Source organism: Protopterus annectens, chromosome 1.part0, assembly GCF_019279795.1.
Source record: "Protopterus annectens isolate FY-2018-M chromosome 1.part0, PAN1.0, whole genome shotgun sequence".
Classification (NCBI taxonomy): Eukaryota; Metazoa; Chordata; order Ceratodontiformes; family Protopteridae; genus Protopterus; species Protopterus annectens.
In genome coordinates this window covers 540388463-540414230 of record NC_056725.1, presented here as the reverse complement: position 1 = coordinate 540414230, position 25768 = coordinate 540388463, and the positions used below count along the sequence as shown (strand labels likewise).

General features: G+C 43.5%; 1 protein-coding gene across 1 annotated transcript in view; it reads right to left on the bottom strand.

Moving 5' to 3' along the window:
- Positions 1-25768, bottom strand: part of USP34 (ubiquitin specific peptidase 34) — a gene marked incomplete in the record, with an annotated part of 5849982 nt that overhangs the window by 5586106 nt on the left and 238108 nt on the right. The window contains 1 exon segment of the mRNA XM_044061224.1: positions 8529-8616. Within this exon segment, the coding sequence (XP_043917159.1) occupies positions 8529-8616 (88 nt within the window).

Here is a 25768-nt window from a genome sequence, read left to right as displayed (position 1 = left end):
CTCTCCAGGCCTGTGGATGAAAAGTCCTTGAGCAGAATTTTGTCAATTGGTGATTTTTGTGGGAGGCAAAGAGATCTATGTCTGGCCTTCCCCATGCTTGAAATATCTCTGCAAAAACTTGAGGATGCAACTTCCATTCGTGTGGATCTGTCATATTTCTGCTTAGGTTGTCTGCCAGCGTGTTTTCCTTGCCTGGCAAGTACTGTGCTTGAAGTTCGATTTGTAATTCCAGAGCCATGTTCCAAAGTGACATGGCCAGCCTGCATAGGGGGTATGAATGGGTTCCTCCCTGTTTATGTACCACATTACTGTGATGTTGTCTGTCCTTATCAATAGCTGACCTGGATGCAGAAGGTCTTTGAAAGCCATAATAGCATTTATTACTGCTTGCATTTCCTTTTGATTGATGTGAAGGTGCTTTTCTTTTTGGGACCATTTGCCCAGGCGTAGTCAGAGGCGTTTGTTGTGATGACTTGATTTGCTTGAGGCTTGCAGAATGGGAGACCTGTGTTTGTTTGGCATGCTTGAGCCCACCACAAAAATTCCTTTTGAAGACATGGAATCAGTGGTATTATTGTTCCCAAACTGTGGCTGTGTTGAGACCATAGGTTTTTCAAGTACCATTGAAGTTTCCTCATATGTAGCTTTGCACATGGGATTAGTAGGATGCAAGATGCCATGAATCCCAGAGCCTGCAAGATTTTCCTTGCAGTTAACCTGGTGAAATTTGCTAGTGTTCTGAAGTATTGAGTTAATTGCCCCTGCTTCTCTGGCGTGAGGTAGGCCATCTGGGTGTTTGTGTCCAAGTTGGCACCCAGGAAAATTATTTTCTGAGAGGGTAGTAGCCTTGATTTCTTTTTGTTGACTGTGTATCCCAGAGAATTCAACAACATTATTACAAAAGCCAGAGGTTTCAGAAGTATGTGCTTGCTGTCCGCTTGGATCAGGCAGTCGTCCAAATATGGGTATATTTGTATCCCTTGAAGTCTGCAGTAGGCAATTACTGATGCCAGGCATTTCGTGAATACTCTGGGCGCAGTAGAGAAGCCAAAGGGCAAAGCAGAGAATTGATAATGGGTTGAACCTGCAAGAAATCTGAGGTATCTTCTGCAATTTTGTCTGATTGGGACATGCAGGTATGCCTCCTTGAGGTCCAATGTTACCAGCCAAGACTCCTTGCCCAGCATGGGAAGAAGCTGCTGTAATGTGAGCATCTTGAATTTTGGTACGAGTAAAAATGTGTTTAGGATGGATAGGTCCAAAATAGGTCTCCAATCTTTTCCCTTCCTTGGTACCAGGAATAGTCTGGAATAAAAGCCTTGACCTTGTTCATGAGTAGGTACCGCTTGAATAGCTTTCATGTCCATGAGATCTGAAATTTGTCTTTGTGCCTCTGCCCTTTGATTGTGTGGCAGGTTTGGCATGCCTCTCATTTTTGGAAGGGTGTGAAAATGGAATCTGTAGCCTCTGTTTATAATGTCCAGGATCCATTTGTCTTTTGTGACAATATGCCAATTTTTTGAAAATAATGCCAGTTTTCCGCCTAAGGGTGCTGCCATTTGAGCCTTGCTTGGCATGCAAAGGGGAAAGTCATTGGGTTTGCTTTCTGAATAGCTGCGAACTATCCTCACCACCTCTTTGTGTAGGAGCTTGCCATTGTCTGCCTCTAAACGATCCTTGAGGTTGCCCACTGCCCCTCGGGCGCCTGTATCTACCTCTTTGGGGTCTGTCCGTGGCTGGAAAGGACCAATTTTTGGAAGGCCAATTTCTACTGAAACGTGGAGGTTGTACCTGTAGAAAATCTTTCACTGTTTGCATTGATTTAGCCTTTTCCTCCATTTTCTTTAATACCTCCTCAGCTTTAACACCAAATAATACATCCTTTTGAAGAGGGACATCTAGTAATTTAGCTTTGACATGATCTGGTAAGGTTTGCTCCTTGAGCCAGGCATGTCTTCGTATGACTGATCCTGTAACAGCAGCTCTACATGAGGCCTCTAGAGCATCAAAACCACATTCCAAGGTATGTTTACCCACTTGTTCTGCACTATGCATCAAATCCTGCAACTCCAAGTCTGGTTGTTCAGGTTGTGACATTTTACTTCTCAACTGTGATAACAGAAACTGTTGGTACTTTAGCATATGGAACTGGCAGTTTAATGCCCTCATGGTTAAGGTGGCCGAGGTGTATACCTTTTTTCCCCACCTTTCTAAGGATCTGGAATCTCTCTCGGAAGGTAATGGGTTTTTAGCAGTGGAGGCCTTAATTCCCTTGGGGCCCTGGGAGATAGTTTCTGGGTCAGCCGCATGGCTTTTGTATAAGAATTGGTGCGAGTCAGGAACCCGGTAGTACCAGTCAGGCTTGACTGGGGCTGGAGGTAAAGAATCCGGGTTAAGGCAGGCCTCCGAGTACACATCATCTAGTATGTCTAAGACAGGAGGTATAGCCAGAGGCCTGTGCTGGGGTAGCAAGAGAAAATCCCTAAGCCTTTTCTTGGAATCTGAGTACTCTTGGCCTTCCCAGTGGAAATGTTCCCTTAAGGTATGCAGGGTTTCCCCAAATGAGTAATCCCTCTGGGGGGGGGGGGGACAGAGGGAATGGACTCCTCAGCATCAGAATCTTCAAAAGGGGAGTAGGAATGTTCCTGTTCATCCGATTGATCTGAAATAATGGAGGCCTGGTCAGAGGAGGGGGATTCTTCCGCCACTCTGGGCTTTTTGTCCGGGGGGGGGGGGGGTTTGAGAAACCCCTGATAAGAGTAATCAAATCCTCGGCCATTTTAAGCATCTGTTTTTTTAGGCATGGGGCCTGGAGAAGGGCCCTGTGGAGCTTGTCTCTTAGAATGCATGGCTGCTTTAGACTTGGTGAAAGCCTTGATAGAAAAAGAAGAGGAAGGTCTGAAGACACCTTGAGAGGTGGCAGACCTGTCTACATTTTGAGATTCACCACCAAGAGTGGCTTCGGTATCTGTAGTCGGGGTGTGGGCCGAGGAGCCAGCGACCTCGGGCACAGAAGACACCGCCAATGAAGTGTCGTCGGTAGGCAGGGGCTGCGTAGGCGCCTCGCTGAGAACCGGAGCACCTGTAGTCGGCTTTGGCGTGGTGTAGGTAGAGGACGCGGACATCGTGTGTCGGTCCTTGTCTTTGCGTTTTTTAGACAAAACTGAGTCGGAGTATCCGATGACATAATATAGTTAAATTTTTTGCCAAAATAGTGCTGGGCGAACTCCGGACGACGCTTAATGGTGCATTTGTTGAATGTAGCACAAAAACGACAGACCGAGACGTCGTGGCCTGGGCCTTAAGCAAGGAATGCAGAGGGAATGAAAATCCTTATGCGGTATTTGCTTCCCACAAGAAATACAATTATTAACTTTGTCTGACATCGGTCTGAGGCAAGAAAAGTTTCCCCAACGCGGTATTTGGCTTTCAAAAAGACTTCGGTTGCAAAATTTTCGTAATTTCAGGAGCTGGCCGACCGGCACTTGCGAACTGCTTCTGCTTCGGGCACCGCGCGGCAAGAAAGACTGAAGAAAATGGCGTTGGCTGGTTCTTTTACACCCCTGGCGCACTGACGTCAGGGAAGAAGCGACGACAACCGACGCCGGACCTAGACTTTGGAATTCGGCCGACCGAGGACCCGCCTGACGGCAGGAGAACCCATCTGTTATGACTGCAGCTGTATGCACGATGAACATCAGAGGACAACCTCAGAACCAGGGTCACACCCCACTCCGAGCCCACCTCCAGAGAAGGAGCCGCGAGAGGACTTGAAGCTGCCAAACCAACCGGAACCGTACACGGTGCTGTAGAAAAATCAGTGCCATACTAGGGATCCAGGTGCCGGCAGCCAAGTCACGGTCCCATGGGTGGGTCAGCTCTGACTGAGCAATGGTCCACAGAGTAGGTTCCGGAACTATGGTAAGATCCACCAACAGTACCAAAGAAGCTGGCACCGGGAGGGGTGTAGTCATTGAGGGCTCCAAATCCTGCGGAAAGGTTGAAGGAGGAAGATAAGTTGGAGTCTGTGGAGAAAAAGCCTCTGCTCCGGGTAGGAGGGAGGTCCTAGATGGAGTTGGAATGCCTCTGGCCGCTAAGAGCTAATCCACAAGTCTCACTACATCAAGCTCCGAAAGGCTTCTGGTGGAACGAATGGACATCCCCAATGGAGATTCTGGTCGGTCAATAAAGGGACTGAGCTACTGTCTAACAAAGGGGTCAATGGACGGGAAATAGTGTCCTGGTTAGTGTTTTGACCTTCGGCACCATGGTTGAAAGACCAGGAGGTTGTCATGGAGAGGAAGTGACCAATTTCAAAGGGGAAGCTATTGTTGGTGCCGAGAGGGTCTGCATAACCATAAAAGGGGTCAGTACTGTGGCAACTGTAGCTGTCAGTTCTGTGGTTAAGGATGGCACCATGGAGGGAGTCTTTGGCTCCAGTGCGAGACGGGTATCGGTGTCAATTTAGGTTTTGTCTTCGGTTCAGTATGAACCTGGACTTTAGATGTTTTCAGTTCTTGTGAATGACGAGATGCTGGGATAGAATGGCTCCTCTTCTTTGTGTCTTTTCTTGGAGGTTCTGATGCCCCCACCTCAGACAAATTCTCTAAAACAGGGGCTTTTAATAAACCCTTTAAGATTAGCTTATTCTTACGCTCTAAGGTGCGGGCATGAAAGCCCTTACAGAGCTTGCACGGAGGTTGGACCTTTAAATGAGGCACTCCTAAACAATATGCGCAGGAAAGATGCCCATCAGAGTTGGGTATCTTCATGCTACATTTGTCACACTGTTTAAAGCCAGTAGTACCTTTTTTGTCAAGACATTTAAAAAGAAAAAGTACAAATCACCAAAGTCTTTTACGCGATCACAGATGCACAGTAAGAGAGAGGAAGATTTTTTTTTTTTTTTTTTTTTTTTTTAAAATACCAACAATGGTAATACAAATATACCCAGACAGGTAAAGAGGAAGGGAGAACATAAACAATGTTATTAGAGATTTACCTAGAGGTAAGAGGGAAGGGAGGGTCCTATACCAACTATGGTATGAAGAAATACAAAAAAGGGGCAATAAGGAAGGAAAACAGTACAGTTGTGTACCTACCATAAATGGAGATGTTCGAGGGTATTCACTGTTGCGGTCATTAAAATCGGGTTCCTGATTCACATAAATATGTCAATAAAGCATATACATGCACCAAAGTAAATTATTCTTTCCTCTACCAGCAAATACATCACATAGGTTGTATAGAATAGACAAGTACAGATAAGTTCAAGCAAAGATAAGGGGGATGGTGGGTGGGTAACCTGGACTGCAACAGTGAATACACTCCAACATCTACATTTATGGTAGGTACACAACTGTACTATGTTCACTGTGTTTCACTGTTGCAGTCATTACAATTGGCTTGAATCCCAAAGCTAAGGTTGGGAGGCTGGAGCTAAATAGGATTAGGAGCGGCTATGAGGCCCTGCAGAACTGCAGTGGCAAAGCCTGCCCTGGATTTAGAGTGGAGTGGTAAGTGATGGTGCTTTGTATAAGTGTGCACTGAGCTCCAGGTTGCAGCCTCTAAAATGTCTTTGGTTGGTACTCCTCTGAGGAAGGCTGCTGAAGTGACTGCTGCTCTGGCTGAATGTGGCCTAATGGCCTAAGGCACTGATTTGCCATATTGTGAATAGCAGAAACGAATGCAGTGGCCTATCCACTTTGAAATAGTCTGCTTTGAGATCGCCTTTCCTTGTAATCCTGCAGCATATGCCACTAGTAATTGCTCCGTCTTTCTGAAAGCTTTGGTTCTGTCCAGGTAGAAGCGCAGCTGTCTGTGTATGTCCAAAGAATGCAGAAGTCTCTCACCCTTATTCTGTGGGTTTGGATAAAAGGTAGGTAAGTGAATCGTTTGGTTAAGGGCCACACAGGCATAATCTGATGCATCTGTTGTTAATGTTTGCCTAGCTGTGGATAAAGTGAATGGCTGTCCCTTGTTGTGGTGACAGGCCTTTGCCCACCATCGAAACTCCTGTTACAGGCAAGGAATGAGGGTAATTATTGTTTCCTGGCTGTGACAATGTTGAGTCCAAACACTTTTTAGATACCATAGAAGTTTCCTCATATGTAGTCTTGCATATGGAATTAGCAGAATGCAGGATGCCATGAAGCCCAAAGCCTGCAGAATTTTTCTTGCAGGTAACTGGGCCTTTGTTGCCAACAGTTTGAAATAAGTAGTCAGTTGCCTTTGTTTGTCTGGCATGAGATAAGCCATCTGGGCAGTTGTATTTAAGCTTGCACCCAGGAATATTATCTCTTGAGAGGGTACTAGTTTTGATTTATTTTCGTTTACCGTGTACCCTAGGCATGCTAGTAATCTTTTTACAAATGCCAGATGCTGTAGTAGAATGTCCTTGTTCTGTGCTTAAATGAGGCAGTCGTCCAAGTAAGGCTATATATGTATTTCTCTGTCTGCAAAACGGAATTACTGGAGCCAGGCATTTTGTGAAGACCCTGGGCACAGTAGATAAGCCAAAGGGCAGTGCAGAGAATTGGTAGTGCATTGAGCCAGCTATGAATCTGAGCTATCTTCTGCATGATTGTCTGATTGGGACATGCAGGTATGCCTCTTTTAGGTCTAAAGTCACAAGCCAAGTCTTCTTGCCCAGCATGGGCAGAAGCTGCTGCAGAGTCAACATTTTGAATTTTGGAATATCCAGATGTGTTTAGAATAGATAGGTCCAGTATTGACTCCAGGCTTTGTCCTTTCTGGGCACCAAGAACAGTCTTGAGTAAAATCCTTGTCCCTGCTCTTTGCTCTGGTACTTGCTGAATTGTCCTCATGTCCATGAGGGATGAAATTTCCTTTTGTGCCTCTGCCCATTGATTTTTTTGGCAGGTCTGGCAAACCGTGAGAGTTGGCAGGGTATGAAAGCGAAACTTGTAGCCTTGTGACACTATGTTCAAGACCCATTTGTCCTGGGTTATGTGCCAATTTTGATGAAAAAGTGCTAGTTTTCCCCCTAAAGGTGCTGCCAGAAGATAAGTGCTTGGCGCAGGCAGGGGGAAGTCATTGGGACTGTTTCCTGTATGGCTGTGATTTGTCTTCTCCGCTTTTGGAGGTAGAAGCACCCCATTGTTTAGACCTGTATGTGCCTTGGGGCTGGGACCTGCCTTTAGGGAGTCTGTATCTGCCCCTTTGTGGCCTGTCTGACACTGGAAAGGACCAATTCTTTGTAGGCCAGTGTCTGCAAAATCTTGGAGGCTGTACCTTTAAGAAATCCTTAACTGTTTGCATAATAATTTTGCTTTAACATGATCAGGCAGATTCTTTTCCTTTAACCAAGCATGCCTCCTCATAACAGAACCCGTAACAGCGGCCCTGCAGGAGGCCTCCAGAGAATCAAAACCACATTGCAAAGTATGCTTTCCAACTTGTTCAGCTGCATGCAATAAATCCTGCATTTCTGTGTTTTCTGCACATTCAGAATTTATCAACATTTTCTGTTTAAGCAGTGACATAATATATTGCTGATATTTAAGCATATGAAACTGACAATTTAAAGCCCGTGTCAAGCCAGCACGTAAAAGTCTACTGCCAATCATTAGCGGACCGGAGTTCCGCTGTGGCAACCCCTAACTGGGAAAAGCCAAAAGACAGGATAGCCAAGGTATCAGAAGTGTAAATCTTTTTTACCCATCTGTCCAGTGCCCTAGAATCCCTGTCAGAGGGGGTAGGGTTTTTTGCAGTGAAAGCTTTGACCCCATTGGGACCGTGAGAGATAGTTTCTGGGTCAGCAGCAGGGTTTTTAAAAAGAAATTTATGTAAATCAGGAACCCGACTGTAATGACTGCAACAGTGAAACACGATGAACATCAGCACTCGCATACTAATTCAAATTATATATGTATATACGCGACTAAGAATAACAAGTGATTTAAGAATGAAAAAATAGCTAAAATTTCGAGAAAATAGTGAAAAATATAACAGTTAGCTTGACAGCAGGCCTGATGCGTCTTGAAACTCTACGCAGCAAACGAGATCTGAAGGGAAGACAAGCACTATGGGCAACCTTAGCTCAAGAGTTTCTGGCTGGCGTGAGCTTGTTATATTGGCAGAGTCAGTTCAGAGGATGGAAATGAAACCCAACCATAATGAATGAAGACTGACAATATCAGATTTGAAGTTTTCAAAGAAAAATAATTAGTGAAAGATACTATTCCCTCAAATGGCACACATCTGTTCAGCTTAAAAAGAACTCCATCCAACAGTCAGTTCCACAAAACACCCAGTGCAAGCATACTTCGGTAACAAGAGCTTTTGGCCCCAACTGCTCCATTTACATGGCTCTCTGAGGTTAGGGCTTATGAAGTGTCCTAAAGCTCTGAGAAGGTGGATGGTGGTCATATCCTAGGCAAGATATAACCCACTTGGCTTTGGCTCATGCAACACTGATCATTATGTTGAACATACAATTTTACTTGAATCAAAATGAGCACAGCACTTCAGATAAACAGATCACAAAATTATATACAGAACAATACCTTTGGGTCCAAGAATTTATGTAGCTGAAGATCTTAAGGGCATGTTCTTTCTTCAACTGTAAATTGTCAGTACTGTCAAGTTCAGAAACTAGAAACAAGAGGGGTGCAAAAATAAATTAAAATTATTGATATATGGCAAACCTGTTTCACATTGCCATAATCTGTACATTGGTAATACAAAAGAAATGCGGTGCATCTAACAGCAGTCTGTAATAGCCTAAACAATTCAGATCTTGGAAATGAGAAGCAGAAGTGCAGTGGCTGTGCTGTGGAGGCATGGTTGCTCTAGACACCTGTGGCAGGGATGTCCTCAAGTCACAAATCACTGCCCACTCAGTCTAACATAAAACAAATCAGCAGACTGGCAGAACAGCTTAGGAAAGAAGCCCTGGTGCATCAATCAGTAAACATCAAAATGCCAGCTCTAGCTCCTCTCTGCAGCTCCTTCCTAGGCCATCAATAAAAGCCTCAGCTTGGGGGAAGTAGGGGGTTAACATCAGGGTGAACTTACAATGTCCATTTCCCCCTTCCTATTAGGCAGCACTAGGAGAAGGGTGGGAGCCAAGGGACACAGGCCATCAGATGACAGTTAACTGGTCAAGCTAAAGGGTGCCAGGTAACAAAAACAGTTACATACCTGTATCATAACAATAGATATTTCATGACACACACTGGTCCACTTCAACCTTATGGACATGCTGCTGTAGGCACTACTTGATCAGCACTTTCCCTGGCTCAACTCAATCCACAGCACTCGTGATGTTCTGCATCTTCCTGATGCTCCACACTAAAAGCCTGACCCAGAACAATGATGCACACAAAATTACAACACCATGCATATAATAAATTATGCCACAACTCTTCAGATGTTCCTTCAAAGATCCCTCCAAAATTCAAACCAGGGGGATGGGGGAAGGAGAGCAAGCATGCAATAGTCAGCACACGTGGTACATGAATATCTATCACGGTAAGCACAACTTCCATAAGTTATGCAATCTAGTCTGTCCACTTCAGTCCCTATGACAGAGTCACAGCTAATCCTAGAGATGTACCATGAATACCTTTTATGATGACCTCAGAAACTGGCCTGGATCGCCAATATCATTGTCCAGCTTACAATGTCTTGCTAAAATATGCAGAGAAACCCATGTCACAGCAGCACAAATGTTATCTACTGAAGCATTTCTGAACAAGGCCTGCAAGTAGCTACTGCTCTAGTAGAATGTTCTTAAGGTGTGCAAGGAAAACATCTATTAAACCTTTCATGACAAAAGACTATGAAAGCAACTTGGACAGTGTGACTTTGCTCTTAACAGACTGGGTGAAAAGGCACCCATAAGAGACGAAAAAAATTCTTTTCTGATTCACTTTAACAATCTATGGACATTCAAGCAATTTAGTACATACTGTGGGTCTGTACCCCACAAAAAATGTTGATGAAAAACCCATGCAAATGAATACACTAACATGAATTTTACTCTGTAGATACCTTAGGCACAAACAATAGACTGATCAGCAATGGTACTCTGTCGTTATGGAAAATGAGGTAAACCACAAAGGACAGTGCCTGGAGTTCCAAAACCCTTCAAGACAGAAGTGAGTGCTACAAGTAAAACATCCATGAAAAAAAAAAAAGCCCTGGCACAGATGTTAGGTCAAATGGAGGAGGGTTTAATTTTTCCACTATAAAATGACCTTCCTGTGGAGAAACTGGTTCTGTAAGAGGGGATTTTAGCAATAAAGTCCATCTCCAAATGGCCATGCAGCCAAACAGGCAGCATTTGTGTAATTTGCTTTCTGATGAGAATTAAATAACTGCCAAATGTGGGACCTCTCCTGTGGCATCAACAAACAAAGCCTGATGTCGGTTTGCAAGAGAACTAGCCTGCCTGGATATGCACACTACTACTACTACTACTACTACTAAGAAATGACAAGAAAATACTAATCATTACCATAGTCTCATGGCTTCTCAGCTTAGGGGTATATAAGGGTTCCTCCATGTTTGCTGACATACCACATCACTGACATGACGCCCACAACGGCATTCAAACAATGGGGAAGGAGGCTCCAAAAGGTCTACAACACAAGTGGGACCACACTCATCTCCAGAACTTTACGCAAAAAATTAATAGCCTTATTCTGCTCTAAACAATGCACTCTTCCCCACGGCAGATGCATTCACTTTGACAGTCACACTCAGGGGTGGCAAAGAGAAGGGACTACCCAAAGACAATTAGACTGGTGAAGCCATCATGACTGAACTTGGCAGCACACTTTAAAAATCCTTGCTTGCTCTGTCAAAGGGTCTGTATATTGTGACCACTAAATCAAAAGGGTCTACACTGCAGGACCCTCACGCAATACCCACAAAGGGCAGCATAAATACTGTCTCCACAGAAAAAAATACACACAAGGCAAACTTCTGTGGAAAACTGACTACGCAAGAAAGATACACCAAGCAGCAGACAGTCTGTCCTTGAGACATCTCCATCTGGGATGTTACAGTCTTCACCAAAATCCACAAGAACCAAAACGGCTGCAGCAGATTCTCCATTGCTTGAATCGGGGTGTCTCAAGTGATGGCTGCTAGCACTGAGGCTTTAAGTAAAGGAAAAAGTTTCCCCAACAGCATGAGATGAGCTGTTACAGTGGCCATGTACATACTGAATACCCTGGGGGCTGTGCTGAGATCAAATGGAAGTGCTCTGAACTGAAAATGTCTGGATCCTTCCCTGAAGCAGAGGAAACTGAAGCAGTCCTCGGATAGCATCCAGTGCACGCCATGTGCTTTCCAGAAGTCTAAAGCACATCCAGCCCCTTTTCTGACAGGCAAGGATAGGCTGGCTATACAGAATTTTGTTTTTCAAATAAAATGGTTAAAACTGCTGACGTAAAAGATCAAGCTGAGGGCTTCTGCCTGTTTTTGGAACAAAAAAGAACCCTAAATTCAACCAGAACCTTTTCTGGTCTGGTGAGACTTCCCAGCTTGCTCGTTTTAAAAATGTCTGATAACCTCCCTTCAGGCCACATCCTTCTGATGGGGTAAGAAAGTCTTGAGTATAGCCTCTGGATATGATTTCTTTCACCCATGATACCCTCTCATGCAGAAAAGTTGAAGGAGAAACAACCCCCAAATACTTCAAGAGTGGGACAGTTGAATAAAGTCCTCAGAGTTTCTGCTAGTAGCTTACAGAAAAAAAGCTACAAAACTCCTCACTTTGCTAACACTTCTGCCTGTATGGCAAATACCGTCCTACGAGCTGCCACACCTTTGGTGCCCTCTATCACAGCACTGCCCAAAGTCCATCTGTAAGCTCTTCTTAAACAAGTTCCTGGCACTCATCTAGTTACAGAAGAATGCCTCCCAAGGAGTGGAGAACCAGATACTAAAACATGTGAGCAGCAAAGCTTGATGATCACTTTTCTACTTCTTGGCATTCACTTTGCACCTCTAAAGGAGGCATTCATGAAGAATGGCTAGAAGTTTATAGCACAGTAACCGTACCTGAGCCAGGTGTGGCTGTGATCCATAATTTCTGAACTGGTTATGCTGCTCCAAACAATGCATTTTGGGTAAGTTGCATGGATGTTCTGTACCACCTAGAATTTCAACTTCCTGCACAGTTCTCCATTATCTTCAGTTAGCAAATCATTTTCTCTCTTAATGCACATTACAAATCATCATATAGGTCACATACTTCAGCACCCAAAAACCTACTTGGAAGCAAAGACACTTCTAGGAAATGCAGGATTCTTACCAGAAGGAATGAATACAGGACTCTCACCTGAAGCTTTTTCCCTCATGGCAACTGAAATCACTAAGGAGTCAGCCAAAGAGGCTTTAATTCAAAATTTACAGTCCTTGGGAGGGCAGAGAATCTTGTTTAGGCTCCCTAGTATATATGCTACTATGTCTGGTTCCTGCCATGGCACCTGTACAAATGCAACATCTTGTTGGGCTGAGAAACCATCAGGGGTACATATGGTAAAGCAGAAAGACTTCTCTAATATTTCTTCTAATGGGGAGATTGAGTCAACAGGCTAAGACCACTAATATTACACCACTCTGACTTCTCTAGATTTCAGGTCTTCAAAATGGGCCACAGAAGGAGGGGGGTGTTGAGACCAGTTTATGTACGTTTTGCAGTGCTTCCTCCTGGGTCCACTCGGCAGGGAAGAAGCCCAACAGGAAGATAAAACAACAATGCTGGACACCCAGATTGTCCATACATCAACATTCCACTCTGTCACCCCACTGCTGAGAAGAGGGATGAGTTATCCATGGTTGCCCAGGCTCGATGCAGATACTTTTGTTAAGTCCTGGGATTAGTCAGTGAACAATGTTAATTGGACAGAGGCCTGTGCTATGCACCTTGACAATAAGCCCATCAAACTGTCCAATAGTATATAGGTCACAGGCATCAAAATGCTTGAAGTCAAGTCTCTGACCCAAGCCAATAGCACTGAAACAACAAAGTTGCCAAACTGGAAGGCTTTGGACTCAAGGCATCAAATGTCAGAGTCATAAAAACCCTAAAAGCCACAGGGGTATCTGCATACCTGATGGGGACACCTCCTAGACAATGACCTATGCCCTACTGACATTCAGTTTTGCACAGATTGGCACCTAGATTACAGATGTCTATGGAAAAGCTGATGACAAAGTGAATGGAACAGTTGACTAATAAAGGGGAAACCTGTTGTAGGAAAACTGGTCTTGAATCTACCAGCACTGGACAGAGGGCCTGGGATGAGGCAATAAGATGAAGGGAAGTGACAGAATTTTCCCTCGCCACACTTGAATGGGAGGGGGAACACCAATCTTAACTTGGGCTTTTACAAGCCTCTCCCCTTGTACTTCTAGTCTAGGTTCACTGAAATAAAAAAAAAAAGTCATGCACTTACCAGAAAGTACAGTTGTGTACACTTACCATAAATGTAGATGTTCAAGTGTATTCACTGTTGCAGTCATTACATTTGGGTAATCTGCTGGCAGGTTGCCCTCAGTCGGCCTGAATAACAAAGCCCCAGGTCCTGCGTCGGTTGCTGTCTCCTCTTCCATGACGTCAGGTCATCAGGGGTATAAAACATGCAGCCGACACCATTTTATTCAGTTTTTCTTGCCCCAGATTGTCAGGTGCTCCCCAAATGGATATATATACATATATATATATATATATACATATATATGTATATATATATATATATATATATATCAATAAATAAACAGAAATAAATGTAAATGCACTTTTAGCAACATAAACTTTACCTTCATCTAAAAGCAAATACACCACAAAGGCTTTAGTATATAGTGAAGGAAAGAAAAGTTACAGAAAAGGGGGATGGCGTGTAGGTAACACGGACTGCAACAGTGAATACACTCGAATATCTACATTTATGGTAAGTGTACACAACTGTACTATGTTCTTCGTGTTTCACTGTTGCAGTCATTATATTTGGGTAGAATCCCAAAGCTATGGATGGGAGGATAGAACTAAATAGCATTAGGAGCAGCTATAAGGCCCTGCAGAACTGCAGTGGCAAAGCCTGTCCTGGATTTGGAAAAGAGAGGCAAAAGATAATGCTTTGTGAAGGTATGAACAGAGCTTCAAATAGCAGCCTCTAGAATGTCTTTGGTTGGAACCCCTCTGAGAAAAGCTGCTGAGGTAGAGGCAGCCCTGGTGGAATGTGACCTGATCCCCTTGGTCACAGATTTACCATGGTGCAAATAGCAGAAACAACTACAGTGGCTTATCCACTTAGAAATAGTCTGCTTTGATATAGCCTTCCCCTCTGACCCTGTAGCAAATGCTACCAGTAGTTGCTCAGACTTCCTTAGAGATTTGGTCCTGTTTAAGTAGAATCTTAGTTGTCTGTGTACATCCAATGAATGCAGAATCCGCTCCCCCTTGTTCTGCAGATTTGGGTAAAATATTGGCAGGTGAATTGTCTGGTTAAGAGCCACACTGGATACCACCTTAGGCATAAAAGAAGGATTGGTCTTGAGGGACACCCTGTCCGGGTAAAATGTAATAAAAGGCTCCACAGCCATGAGAGCCTGTAGTTCTGAAACCCTCCTTGCTGAAGTGACTGCCAAGAGGAAAGCTGTTTTCCAAGATAGAAATTTTATATCCGCAGTAGCTGCTTGTTCAAAAGGAGGCAGGGTGAGTTTTTCCAGCACAAAGTTGAGGTCCCATGCAGGAGTTCGTGATCTTCTGGGAGGCCTTAAATTTTTGCCCCCTCTAAGATACTGTTTAAGCAGAAGATAAGAAAAGAGGGGAGGCTCTGTGTTGTAATGAGCCGAGATGGCAGAGGCATGTATTTTTATTGAAGAAAAAGATAGGCCCTTGTCAAGCATCTCAGTCAAATATTGTAAAATCTGAGGAATATTGGGCTTGATTCCAAGCACAGAATCTCTTTCATTTATCAGCATAAGATTTTCTAGTACTAGGCCTTCTGGCTTCCAAAATGACATCCATCACAGATTTACTGAGAGGTGGTGTTTGAATAATTAAATGATCAGCCATGCTGCAAGGTTCAGAGTTTGGAGCGGAGTGTGCAGAATTTAATTGTTCTGCTGAGACAGTTGATGAGGTATGTGAGGCAAGTACCAAGGAGGAAGTTGAGACATATTCCTTAGAATTGGGTACCAGTGCTGGCAAGGCCAGTCCAGAGCAACTAGGATCATTTTTGTTTTTTCCTGTCTGACTTTTAGTAAGACCTTGGGGAGAAGAAGCAGAGGGGGAAAGGCATAGACTGATAGGTTTTTCCAACTAAAGGATAGGGCATCCACTTTCCATGCTTTTCTGTGATAATTTTTGGGAGAGGCAAATAGATCTATGTCTGGGCTCCCCCATTTCTGTGTTAACATGCTGAAGATTTGTGGATCCAGTTTCCATTTGTGTGGGTCCATAAGATTTCTGCTTAGGTCGTCTGCCAGAGTATTTTGTTTTCCTGGCAGGAAATGAGCTTGAAGATGCATTTGGTAAGTCAAAGCTGTGTTCCACAATGCCATGGCTAGTCTGCAAAGGGGGTAGGAATGTGTACCCCTGCTTGTTTATGTACCACATAACCGTGGTGCTGTCTGTCTTTATCAGTAGTTGTCCTGGATAAAGCAAGTCCTTGAAGGCTGTCATATCATTCTGAACAGCTAGCATCTCTTTCTGGTTGATATGCAGATGCATTTGTTTTGGGCTCCATTTGCCCTGAATGCATCTCCCAGCCAGGTGGGCCCCCCAAGCATAGTCTGATGCGTCCGTAGTTAGGGTTTGGGTGGCAAGGGATAGAGTGAATGACAGTCCCTTGTTTTGGTGACATGTCTCTGCCCACCAAAGAAACTCCTATTGTAGGCAGGGAATGAGAGGAATCATTGTTTCCAGACTGTGACAATATTGACTCCATAAACTTTTTAGGTACCACTGTAGTTTCCTCATATGCAGTCTCGCATATGGAATTAGTAGAATGCAGGATGTCATGAACCCCAAAGCCTGCAGAATTTGTCTTGCAGATAACTGGGTTTTTGTTACAATTTGTTTGAAGTAATTTGTCAATTGCCTTTGTTTGTCTGGCGTAAGGTAAGCCATCTGGGCAGTTGTATTCAAGCTTGCACCCAGGAATGTAATCATTTGAGAGGGTACCAGTTGGGATTTCTTTTCATTTATTGTGTCCTCAGGCATGTTAGAAGCCTTTTTACAAACACCAGATGTTGAAGAAGAGTGTCCTTGCCCTCTGCTTGAATGAGACAGTCATCCAGATAAAGATAAATTTCTATGCTTCTTTGTCTGCACAATGCAATTATTGGTGCCAGCCACTTTGTAAAGACCCTGAGCGCAGTAGATAAGCCAAAGGGCAGTGCAGAGAATTTGTAATGCAGAAAACCCACCTTGAAGCGGAAGTATCTTCTGCACGATTCCCTTATTGGGATATGCAGGTATGCCTCAAGTCTAGAGTCACTAACCAAGCGTTCCTGTCCAGCATAGGCAGTAGCTGTTGTAAAGTCAGCATTTTGAATTTTGGAATGTCCAGGAATGTGTTCAAAATCGATAAGTCCAATATTGGATGCCAGGCATTGTCTTTTCTGGGTACCAAGAAAAGTCTTGAATAAAAACCTTGTCCTTTTTCCTTTTCTGGTACTGGTTGAATAGCCCCCATATCCATGAGGGACGTAACTTGTTTCTGAGCCTCTGCCCACTGATTTTGTGGCAGATCTGGCCAACCATTTGGAATTGGCAAAGTATGGCAATGAAATCTGTACCCCTGGGATACTATGCTTAATACCCACTTGTCCTGGGTAATTAATTGCCAGTTTTGAGCATGAAGTGCTAGTTTTCCCCCAAGGGGGCTGCCAAAAGGTAAGTGCTTGGTGAAGGTAGAGGGAAGTCATTGAGACTGTTTACTGCAGGGTTGTGATTTGTTTCCTCCAGAATTGGAGGTGGAGGCACCCCAATGCTTTGACCTGTAAAAACCTTGTGATTGGTATCTGGAGCCTTTTGAGCGCCTGGATTTGCCTTGACCGGCTCTGTTGGACACAGGAAAGGACCAACTTTTAGTAGCCCAGAGTCTACTGAACCTGGGTGGCTGCACTTGTAAGAAATCTTTTACAGTTTGCATAGATTTAGCGTTGGCTTCCATTTTCTATAAAACCTCTTCTGCCTTATTACCAGCGTATCATGCTGCAAGGGGGCATCCAACAATTAAGCTTTAACATGATCAGGTAGATTTTGCTCCTTGAGCCAGGCATGCTTTCTAATCACAGATCCAGTAACTGCGGCCCTGCAAGAGGCCTCCAAGGAATCAAAACCACATTGCAAAGTATGCTTTCCAACCTGTTCTGCTGAATGCAATAATTCCTGTAATTCTTTATTTTCCACACAATCAGAAATCAACATCATTTTCTGTTTCAGTAGGCCCATAACATGCTGTTGATATTTAAGCATATGAAACTGGCAGCTTAAGGCCCTAATTGCCGAGGTTGCAGACATATAAACCTTCTTTACCCATCTATCTAGCACCCTGGAATCTCTATCAGAGGGGGTAGGAGTTTTAGCTGTAGAGGCCTTTACACCCTTGGGACCCTGTGAAATAGTCTCAGGATCAGCAGCAGGATTTTTGAATAGAAATTTGTGGGAGTCAGGAACCCTGTAATATCTGTCTGGCTTACTAGGAGCCAGAGGTAGGGAGTCAGGAGCCATGCTTGATTCCGAAAACACATCAACAATGTCTAATACAAGAGGTATTGCCAAAGGCCTATACTGATGAAGAAGGAAATCCCTAAGCCTCTTTTTTGATTCAGAGAAGTCCTGACTCTCCCAGTGAAAATGTTCCCTTAAAGTATGCAACGTTTCTCCAAAAGAGTAAACCTCAGGAGGAGATGCAGATGGGATGGATTCTTCTGCATCAGAATCCTCACAGGATGGAATAGAAAATTCCTGATCAGAAGAGGAGATTCATAATCAGTGCCTTGCCTAGGCTTCTTAACTGGGGGGGGGGGGGGGGCCTGATCAAGGTAATTAAGTCCTCAGCCATTTTGATAATCTGTTTTTTAGGCATAGGGGCCTGAGCACGTGGCTCATGCGTCAGTTTTTTAAACATAGAAGAAGTTTTTGATCTTGTTTTTGAGGCTGGCGTCGGTTTAATATAAAAATGTTGAGGCCTGAAGACACCCTCAGAAGCCGATGCCTGCTCAGCAGCTCCGGACCCATCCAAGGGAGAGACATCCGCGGATTCAATACTCTGAGAATCGTGCGGCATACCGGACTCCAAATGGGCCTCGGTAGAGGCCTGCGACTCAAAAGTAGCAGGTATCAGGGGCTGCGAAAGCACCTCACTGAATACTGGCGACTGGCTTAGGAGAAGCTTCATCGGTTTTGGAGCTCGACGGTCTGTCTTTTTCTTTGCGCTTTTTGTGAACTCCAGTAGTTGGATTACTAACCAATGACATTTCAGGATAATTACATCTTGATCCAAAATATTTAGAAACAAAAATATACAGACGCTTAATAGTGCGCTGGTTAAACCTAGCACAGAACCGACAGCAAGGCATGTTATGATCTGGGCCTAGGCAAGGAATACAGTACAAATGAAAATCCTTATGAGGTATTTGCTTCCCACAAGTAATGCAATTATTAACTTTTACTGACATCTGTAAGGAGCAAGAAAAAGTTTCCCCAACGAGGTACTTCGCTTTAGTTTGAAGACTTTGGTTCTGAAACTCGAATGCAAAAATTTCAGGAGTCGGCCGACGGCACTTGCGAACTGCTTCTGCTTCGGGCACCACGCGGAAAGAAAGACTGAATAAAATGGCATCTGCTGCATGTTTTATACCCCTGACGACCTGACGTCATGGAAGAGGAGACAGCACTGACACAGGACCTGGGACTTTGTTATTCAGGCCGACTGAGGGCAACCTGCCAGCAGATTACCCAAATGTAATGACTGCAACAGTGAAACATGAACATCAATGCATCAGTGTTGTCCCGTTTTTGTCCTGCCTTAATCAATATGTCTCTGATCAGAGCCTAGATTGGACTTCAAACACTTTTAAAGACCTTGGTTTTGGAACTCAAGGTCCTCCTCTTACCCACACACCACCTTTTTAGCTCAAATTTCTCAGATCAACTTTGCCCTCTGTTCAGCCTATACTACGACCTATAGCAGAAAAATGAGTAATACAGTATAGTTAACACAATTCCAGTTAGATTGCAAGGAAAGAAAGAAAGAATAAAAGAGTACATTTCATCAAATGGAAGGCAACATGACATTTCAGGTCAAACTAGGTGACTGAAAATAAAAACTTCCAAATTGGAAGGTGGAAGGTTGAGAAACAAAATTTTAACATGTTTGTAATACATTAACCTGACTATACTGAAATGTTAACAAACCAGATGTTTTACAAGAATTAGTGTACATATTTGTGTTACAGCATTCTAAAAAATAAAATCTTCCTGCAAACTAAACTGCTTAAATGTTTAGCAATGTAATTATAAACAACTTTCATCTTCTTACACAACATTTAAACCATGAAAAAAGGACCATTATATTATGAAAGGAAAGTACTGAAGAATTAATTTTTTTTGCAGTGATACTGTATTACCTGTGATAAAGAACGGTTTACTTTACCAGTTAGCACAATGCTTCTCAGTTAGGCAGAGATGCACAGATTCACAGTAAACAAAGAGAAAGTAAACTCAAATGCTGACATCTGTTCCATGAATGTTACAAATACTAATAATCAAGAAAAACCTTTACAAAGTACATCTCTCCCATACAGCTTTCCCAAGTCTGTATTAATATATATGCAACACATTTTAAGCAACTAATCCACAGTTAGTCAATTTTTGCACTGAAACTGAATAGTAGATTGAAAAAAATAATAATCCAAATATTTCCCTTCTTCCCCTGTAACAGAAAGATAAGAACATTTGCTTTCAGGAGATGCATATGGAGGGTCACAGTACTGTTGCTAGGGTAACTACAGATTAAAACAGTCATTCTTTCCAATGCTTTAGAAAAAAGTATGTTCTTAGGAGAAGCAAAAACTATGTACTTACCATAATGATGGATCGGTATTGTCTTCAGTCTGTCTCAACCTGTGGGTTTTCGGATCTGATGCCTGACTTTTCAGAATCTTCAATCCAAGAACTCTGTCTCCTCTAGACATAACATACTCTATTCTAACAACCTCTCCTCAGATCCAGTTTGCCCCATGAAAACTCCCTGGAATACAATGCATCACAATCAGGAAAATCAATTTGTGAGCAGTGAACAGAGGGCAGCTCAAATAGACCCTCCTACATAGGCTCTGAGGCCAGACCACAAGGCTGCCTGGGAGCATTCACGAAATGGTGGCAATTCGGAGAGGGCCAAGGAGAGTGGGATGATTTAGACAAACCAAAGATAACAACACATAAGTACTGTTATGCTAAGCACATGACTTTCATAGCCAAGGTAGTCTTTCCCATCATTTCATAGCCAAGGTAATCTTTCCCATCCTTTCTCAACCTGAAAAGTCCACAGCCAGAAAAAAAAAAAACAGGGAGGCCCCTAGGAAAGAACATTCTGCATGAAGGTGGAACCAAAAGTAGATCAGGACCTAGGCTGAACATGTAACTTTTTATCCCATTACAAACAGAGTGATAGATAGGCAGCTGCAGCACAAATATTTAATAGAAGCCTGCGAGAAAAAGGTAGTTTGAGTAGCCACTGCTCTCAATGAATGACTACTCTGCTTCACAGGAAGACATTCCTTTCAAGAACGCAAGGGAAATACAATCAGACAGCTATCTGGATAGGGTCACTTTGGAAACAGGCTTACCAAGTCTCGACTTTGAAAAGGATGCAAAAATTTGCTCAGATTGAGACTTTTGGTTCTGTCCAAATAGAATCCGAGTTATCCATGAACATATAAACAATGAAACTAGTATCTCTTGCTCCTAAAATTTATAACCACCACCAGCAAGTGAATGGACTGGTTCAAATTGACTAGGAATCTGACCTTGGGCAGAGAAGGGCTGGTCCTTAAGGAAACTAACTTTATGAAAAATCAAAGGAGGAGGAACAACGGATAACACTTGAAGTTCAGACACTTGTAGCTGAAGCAACAGCCATCAAAGAGAAAGTTTTCCAAGTTAATTTTAAGGATACCATGGCTAAAGGTTCCCAAAAGGTCTAGTAAGAATTTACAGCAGCAGAGGGGAAAGTCCCAAGGAGGCACCAGATCCTAAACAGGTGGAGATAAAAAGGTGCCCCTTAAGAAGGCCTTAGAGAACTTAAGACATGTCATGGGGTAATATCTATGTAAATATGAGAAATAGAAATGGTGACCAGTTGTACTTTTGTGGCAGATGAGCAAATACCAGACTGAAAAAGACCAGCCAAGAAGTCCAGAATGGCATCTACTGGTGCAAAAAGGTATCTAAGCCCTTAGAAGAAACCCTCCAAAAAAAAAAAAAAAAACTCCCATTTCCTAGCATAAACCTTCCTGATAAAGGGTTTCTGGGATGATAATGAAAGGATCTGAGTAACTGTCTCGGAGAGCTTGTGATTTCTGGCCATCATCAGAACTGGAGAAGCTTGAGGGAGTGGAGGTCTGGGAGGAGTAATCCCGAAGGAGGAGGAAGTAGGCCATGAACCAGGTCTAGTACCCAGAGTGAATGAAGCGGGTGAGGCCAAATGAAAGGGAACCAAACTTGACGGGGTCAGAACAGGGCAATAAGGATGTCAGTCACTCTCTAACAGGCTGCCTTCTGAAAAAAGTTAATCATCAAAGAAGTTAGGGAATAGCTGTAAGGATGACCCAGGGGCATGCAGAAAAGCATTCCATGGCAACTGTCAATCTGGAGGGATCATGGCATAAAAACTGCTGCAGGAAATGTTGGATAAGGATGCATATAACGTCACAGCAGAGGTGCAATAGTAGCAGCAATCAGGAACCAGTTGTGAAACAAAAGAATGTTCCTGCTTAGACAGTCTGCCAGGATAATGGATCTCCCCAGAATATGCATTCTGATCAGAAACTGCTGAGAGGGCAACGCCTGTTGCCAAACCCCTCATGACCCCTTGACACAGGTGACAGGACAGAGTCCTGCCTTGCTTGCTCAGATGCAATACAACTGATGTGTTGTCAGTCTTTATGGCAATCACACCCTTGGGGAAAAAGTCCTGAAAGGCCTGCAATGTTGGAAGGACCACCCTGCAATGTTGGAAGGACCGCCCTCATTTCCAAGATTTGATGTGAAGACTGGCCTTGTACAGAGACCAAGAGCCTTGGACAGTATTCCCCCTCAATATGCCCCACCACCCTCACCCCAGAAGGGAAGCATCTGAGATCAGAGGACTGGGGATGGGGAAGAACAAAAGGTCAACCTGCCAAAACTAGTGGAGATTCCAACCAACAGAATGTGATAACATATGTTTATTAGTGCCACTGAAAATTCCACAGCATGAGTTAAGACTACTGAACTACTAAATTCCACTGTAATACTCATGTGGAACCATGCTAAAGGTATGAAAAACAGAGGAAGCCTTCTGCCCAAGGAGAAGTACTAAAGTGGCAGATGAGTTCTGAATCTGCAGGATGTGGAGCCTGTAGATGAGAGTACAGTGTTAATGGTAGTTTGGTTGTCAGAATGACCATTTTCAAATAGTACAACTGATAAATTCTAGCACTTGAAAAAGGCAGCATGGCCGAACTGAAACACAAACCAGTGGGAACCAGGGGATGAACAACATTAGGAGCTAAAATCTCAGGATTTGGAGCCAAGGTGAGAAAGATACCTAGCTGCATCTGGGCTTGCAGAAAGGATCTCATCAGTTGTTCCAAATCCAAAGGACTGAGGCTCCTAATCAACCGGGCAAACCTAGATTAAGAGACCACCAATGGTGGCTTAGATGACTTCTTTGCAGTCACTGGATCCAAAAATGGGAAGACTGGACTCAAGGAGGAGAGGGGGACTGCCCTGGAGAAAACTCCACAACAGTGCAGAAGGGTAACTGCAGTCTGCCCAAAGAGGCAGCAGGGTCCAAAGGGACTGGGTATGCTCAGGGTGGAAGAGTTGGAAGATTGACACAAAAAACAGCACCGGAGATCAGGACCAAACTGGCGTAGCTGGAGGGGTCAGAGCCAGAGGTACCTCTGGTTCCAGCTGCTCCTCAGATGAGGAAAATAATTTGCAATTCTACTACTCCTTCCATGGGACAGGGACTCCTTGTCCTTAGATCTATCCTTCTCCTGTTTTTCTGTCTTCTTGATGGGGAGGGAGAGGAGGAAGAAGCAGTGGATAATTGAAGTGGACATTTAAGTTTTGCCAGCTTTTTCTTAAAGGCACGAACACCAAAGGCAGTCCACGCCTGACACTCAGCATCTAAATAGGCAACAAACAGAAAATAAATACAATTATCGTGGGCATCCTGCAGTGGCAATTTATGCCCACATTCAACATTTTTAAAACCCCAAAGCCTTTGCCATGTTCAAGGAAAATCAACACCACAACACTCGGACTACAACAGAGAAAATAACACTACTAACTACCTAGGAGAACACATAAGAATAGCCTCAATCAATAAAATCCATCAATAACTAACAGCAGCAAGCTACAAACATCAAGTAGTAAGAACTATGGTCTAGAAAAAGGATAAAGGTGGGAAAGCCAAAGCACAACACACTATGGGAAGAGCAAGATAAACAAATTCAAAAACACTACACCCAATTATCTTAGCACAAATGATATTCACACATACAGGGTGGAGGAAAACAGAAAAATTCTAACCCAAAAATTAGAAGAATACAAGCTGACATAGCTCTCTCCCACAATCCAAACAGGATGGCAACAAACAAGACCTATGGAGAGGTTACGAGTAGGGTATAATGTGTATAGGTGGCGGAGTTCTTGGACTGAAGATTGTCACAGTGTCGGTGGTGCAATAGACAGTGCACTCGCCTTTTCTGCAAAAGGCTGCAGGTTCTATTCTAAACTAAGAAGAATGACTGCTCACACTACAGTCCAGTAAGAGGTTGTTGTTGCACTCCTGAGTGCACCATCCTTTAAATGGGATGTTAAATCGAAGCATCATCTGCTTGACTTGGTGGTAGTTCAGGTAGATGTAAAAGAACCATGGCACCTATCGAAAAGGATTTCCATAATGCCCTGGCCAAATTCCCCTTAGTAGTATAACCACCATCTCTGGTCTTCCCTGAAAAGTAGCTTCTAGCCTAGGGGGGACTAACCCAGTCAACAGAGAATAATGATTCTAAAAACGTCTGGGTCAGACCCGACATACCACAGGTTGAGAACGGATGAATTCATCAGAGCCAGAGTTAAAGATGAATTTTATTTCCACAACATAAAACAGTATGCAGCTGCAGATAATGAACAGTGCAACTGTAAAGGCCACGATGTTAAGTGTTCATCTGAACTATTTAAATAGGAATGAACACAACAGTCTTGCTGAACTAAGGTCTAGAGCAGAAATTGCTTATTTTAGGTTTACGAAAAATGTTGTGCATTGAAAAACAATTTATTTTTAATAAAGCCAATACAATAGCCTGATGTATTTTCATGTGGAACCATCCTTGACTTATGCTGACTCTGCAAAGAACAGAAATCAACACCTACAGCATGCATCAGCCTGTTAGAATTTTAACAATGTGCAGAAGGCAGCATGACTTTTTAAAACTAAATCAAGTTAGCTTGGAAAAGCTTTACAGGAAATAAGTATACTTTAAATAAATGTAATCTTGAGATCTCAGCAATAAGGATTTATAAAGCCACAAAACTTCAAGATTTCTCTTTGTGCAAATGTCTACAGACATAAGTACAGTCGTGTAGGAAACTTATAATGATGGCAAATGTTCAACTAGATTTCTGTGGCAGTAATTCCCTCAAATGGGACTTAACCACTATGATAAACCTTATATTTAGCCAGTCTACAAAGTTCTGGCTCCTTCCTTACACACCATACAAAGTACAGTTGTGTACACTTACCATAAATGTAGATGTTTGAATGTATTCACTGCTGCAGTTATCACACTTGGCTACCCCTGGGCAGGATAACCACCTCAGTCGGCCCAAATACCAGAGGCTTAGTATTTCTGCGTCGGTTGCTGTCGCTCCAGGACTGTCGTCAGTGGTACAAAAACAGCCAACTCCATTACATCAGTTTTTCCTGCCCCAAATGTCAGGAGCCCCCAAACGGGGAGCTAAGTTATGGTGGAACACCACCACCAGTAGAAAGTAAATATCAATAGCCCTGTAGAGTGAGGAAGAGAGAGAGACAAGGGGGCTGGAGGGTGGGAAACCAGGACTGCAACAGTGAATACACTCTACTGTACTATGTTCTTCGTGTTTCACTGTTGCAGTCACCACACTTGGGTTGGTTCCCAAAGCTGAAGAATGGGTGGAAGCAGTCAAGAAGAGTTTGGGCTGGCTAGTATGCCCTGCAGGACTGCAGTTGCAAAGCCTGTCCTGAATTTGGAAAAGATAGGCAGGTGGTAATGCTTGGTCAATGTATGAACAGAACTCCATGTTGCAGCTTCCAGGATGCCCCTGGTAGGGACCCTCTGAGAAAGGCTGTAGAGGTTGAAGTTGCCCTAGTGGAATGTGTTCTGACCCCCCTGTGGGGGTGGTTTTCCATGGTGTTTAACAGAAATGGATACAGTGTGCTATCCATTTGGAGATGGTTTGTTTTGATATGGCCTAGCCCTCTGCTCCTGGTGCAAAGCTAACTAGTAACTGGTCAAA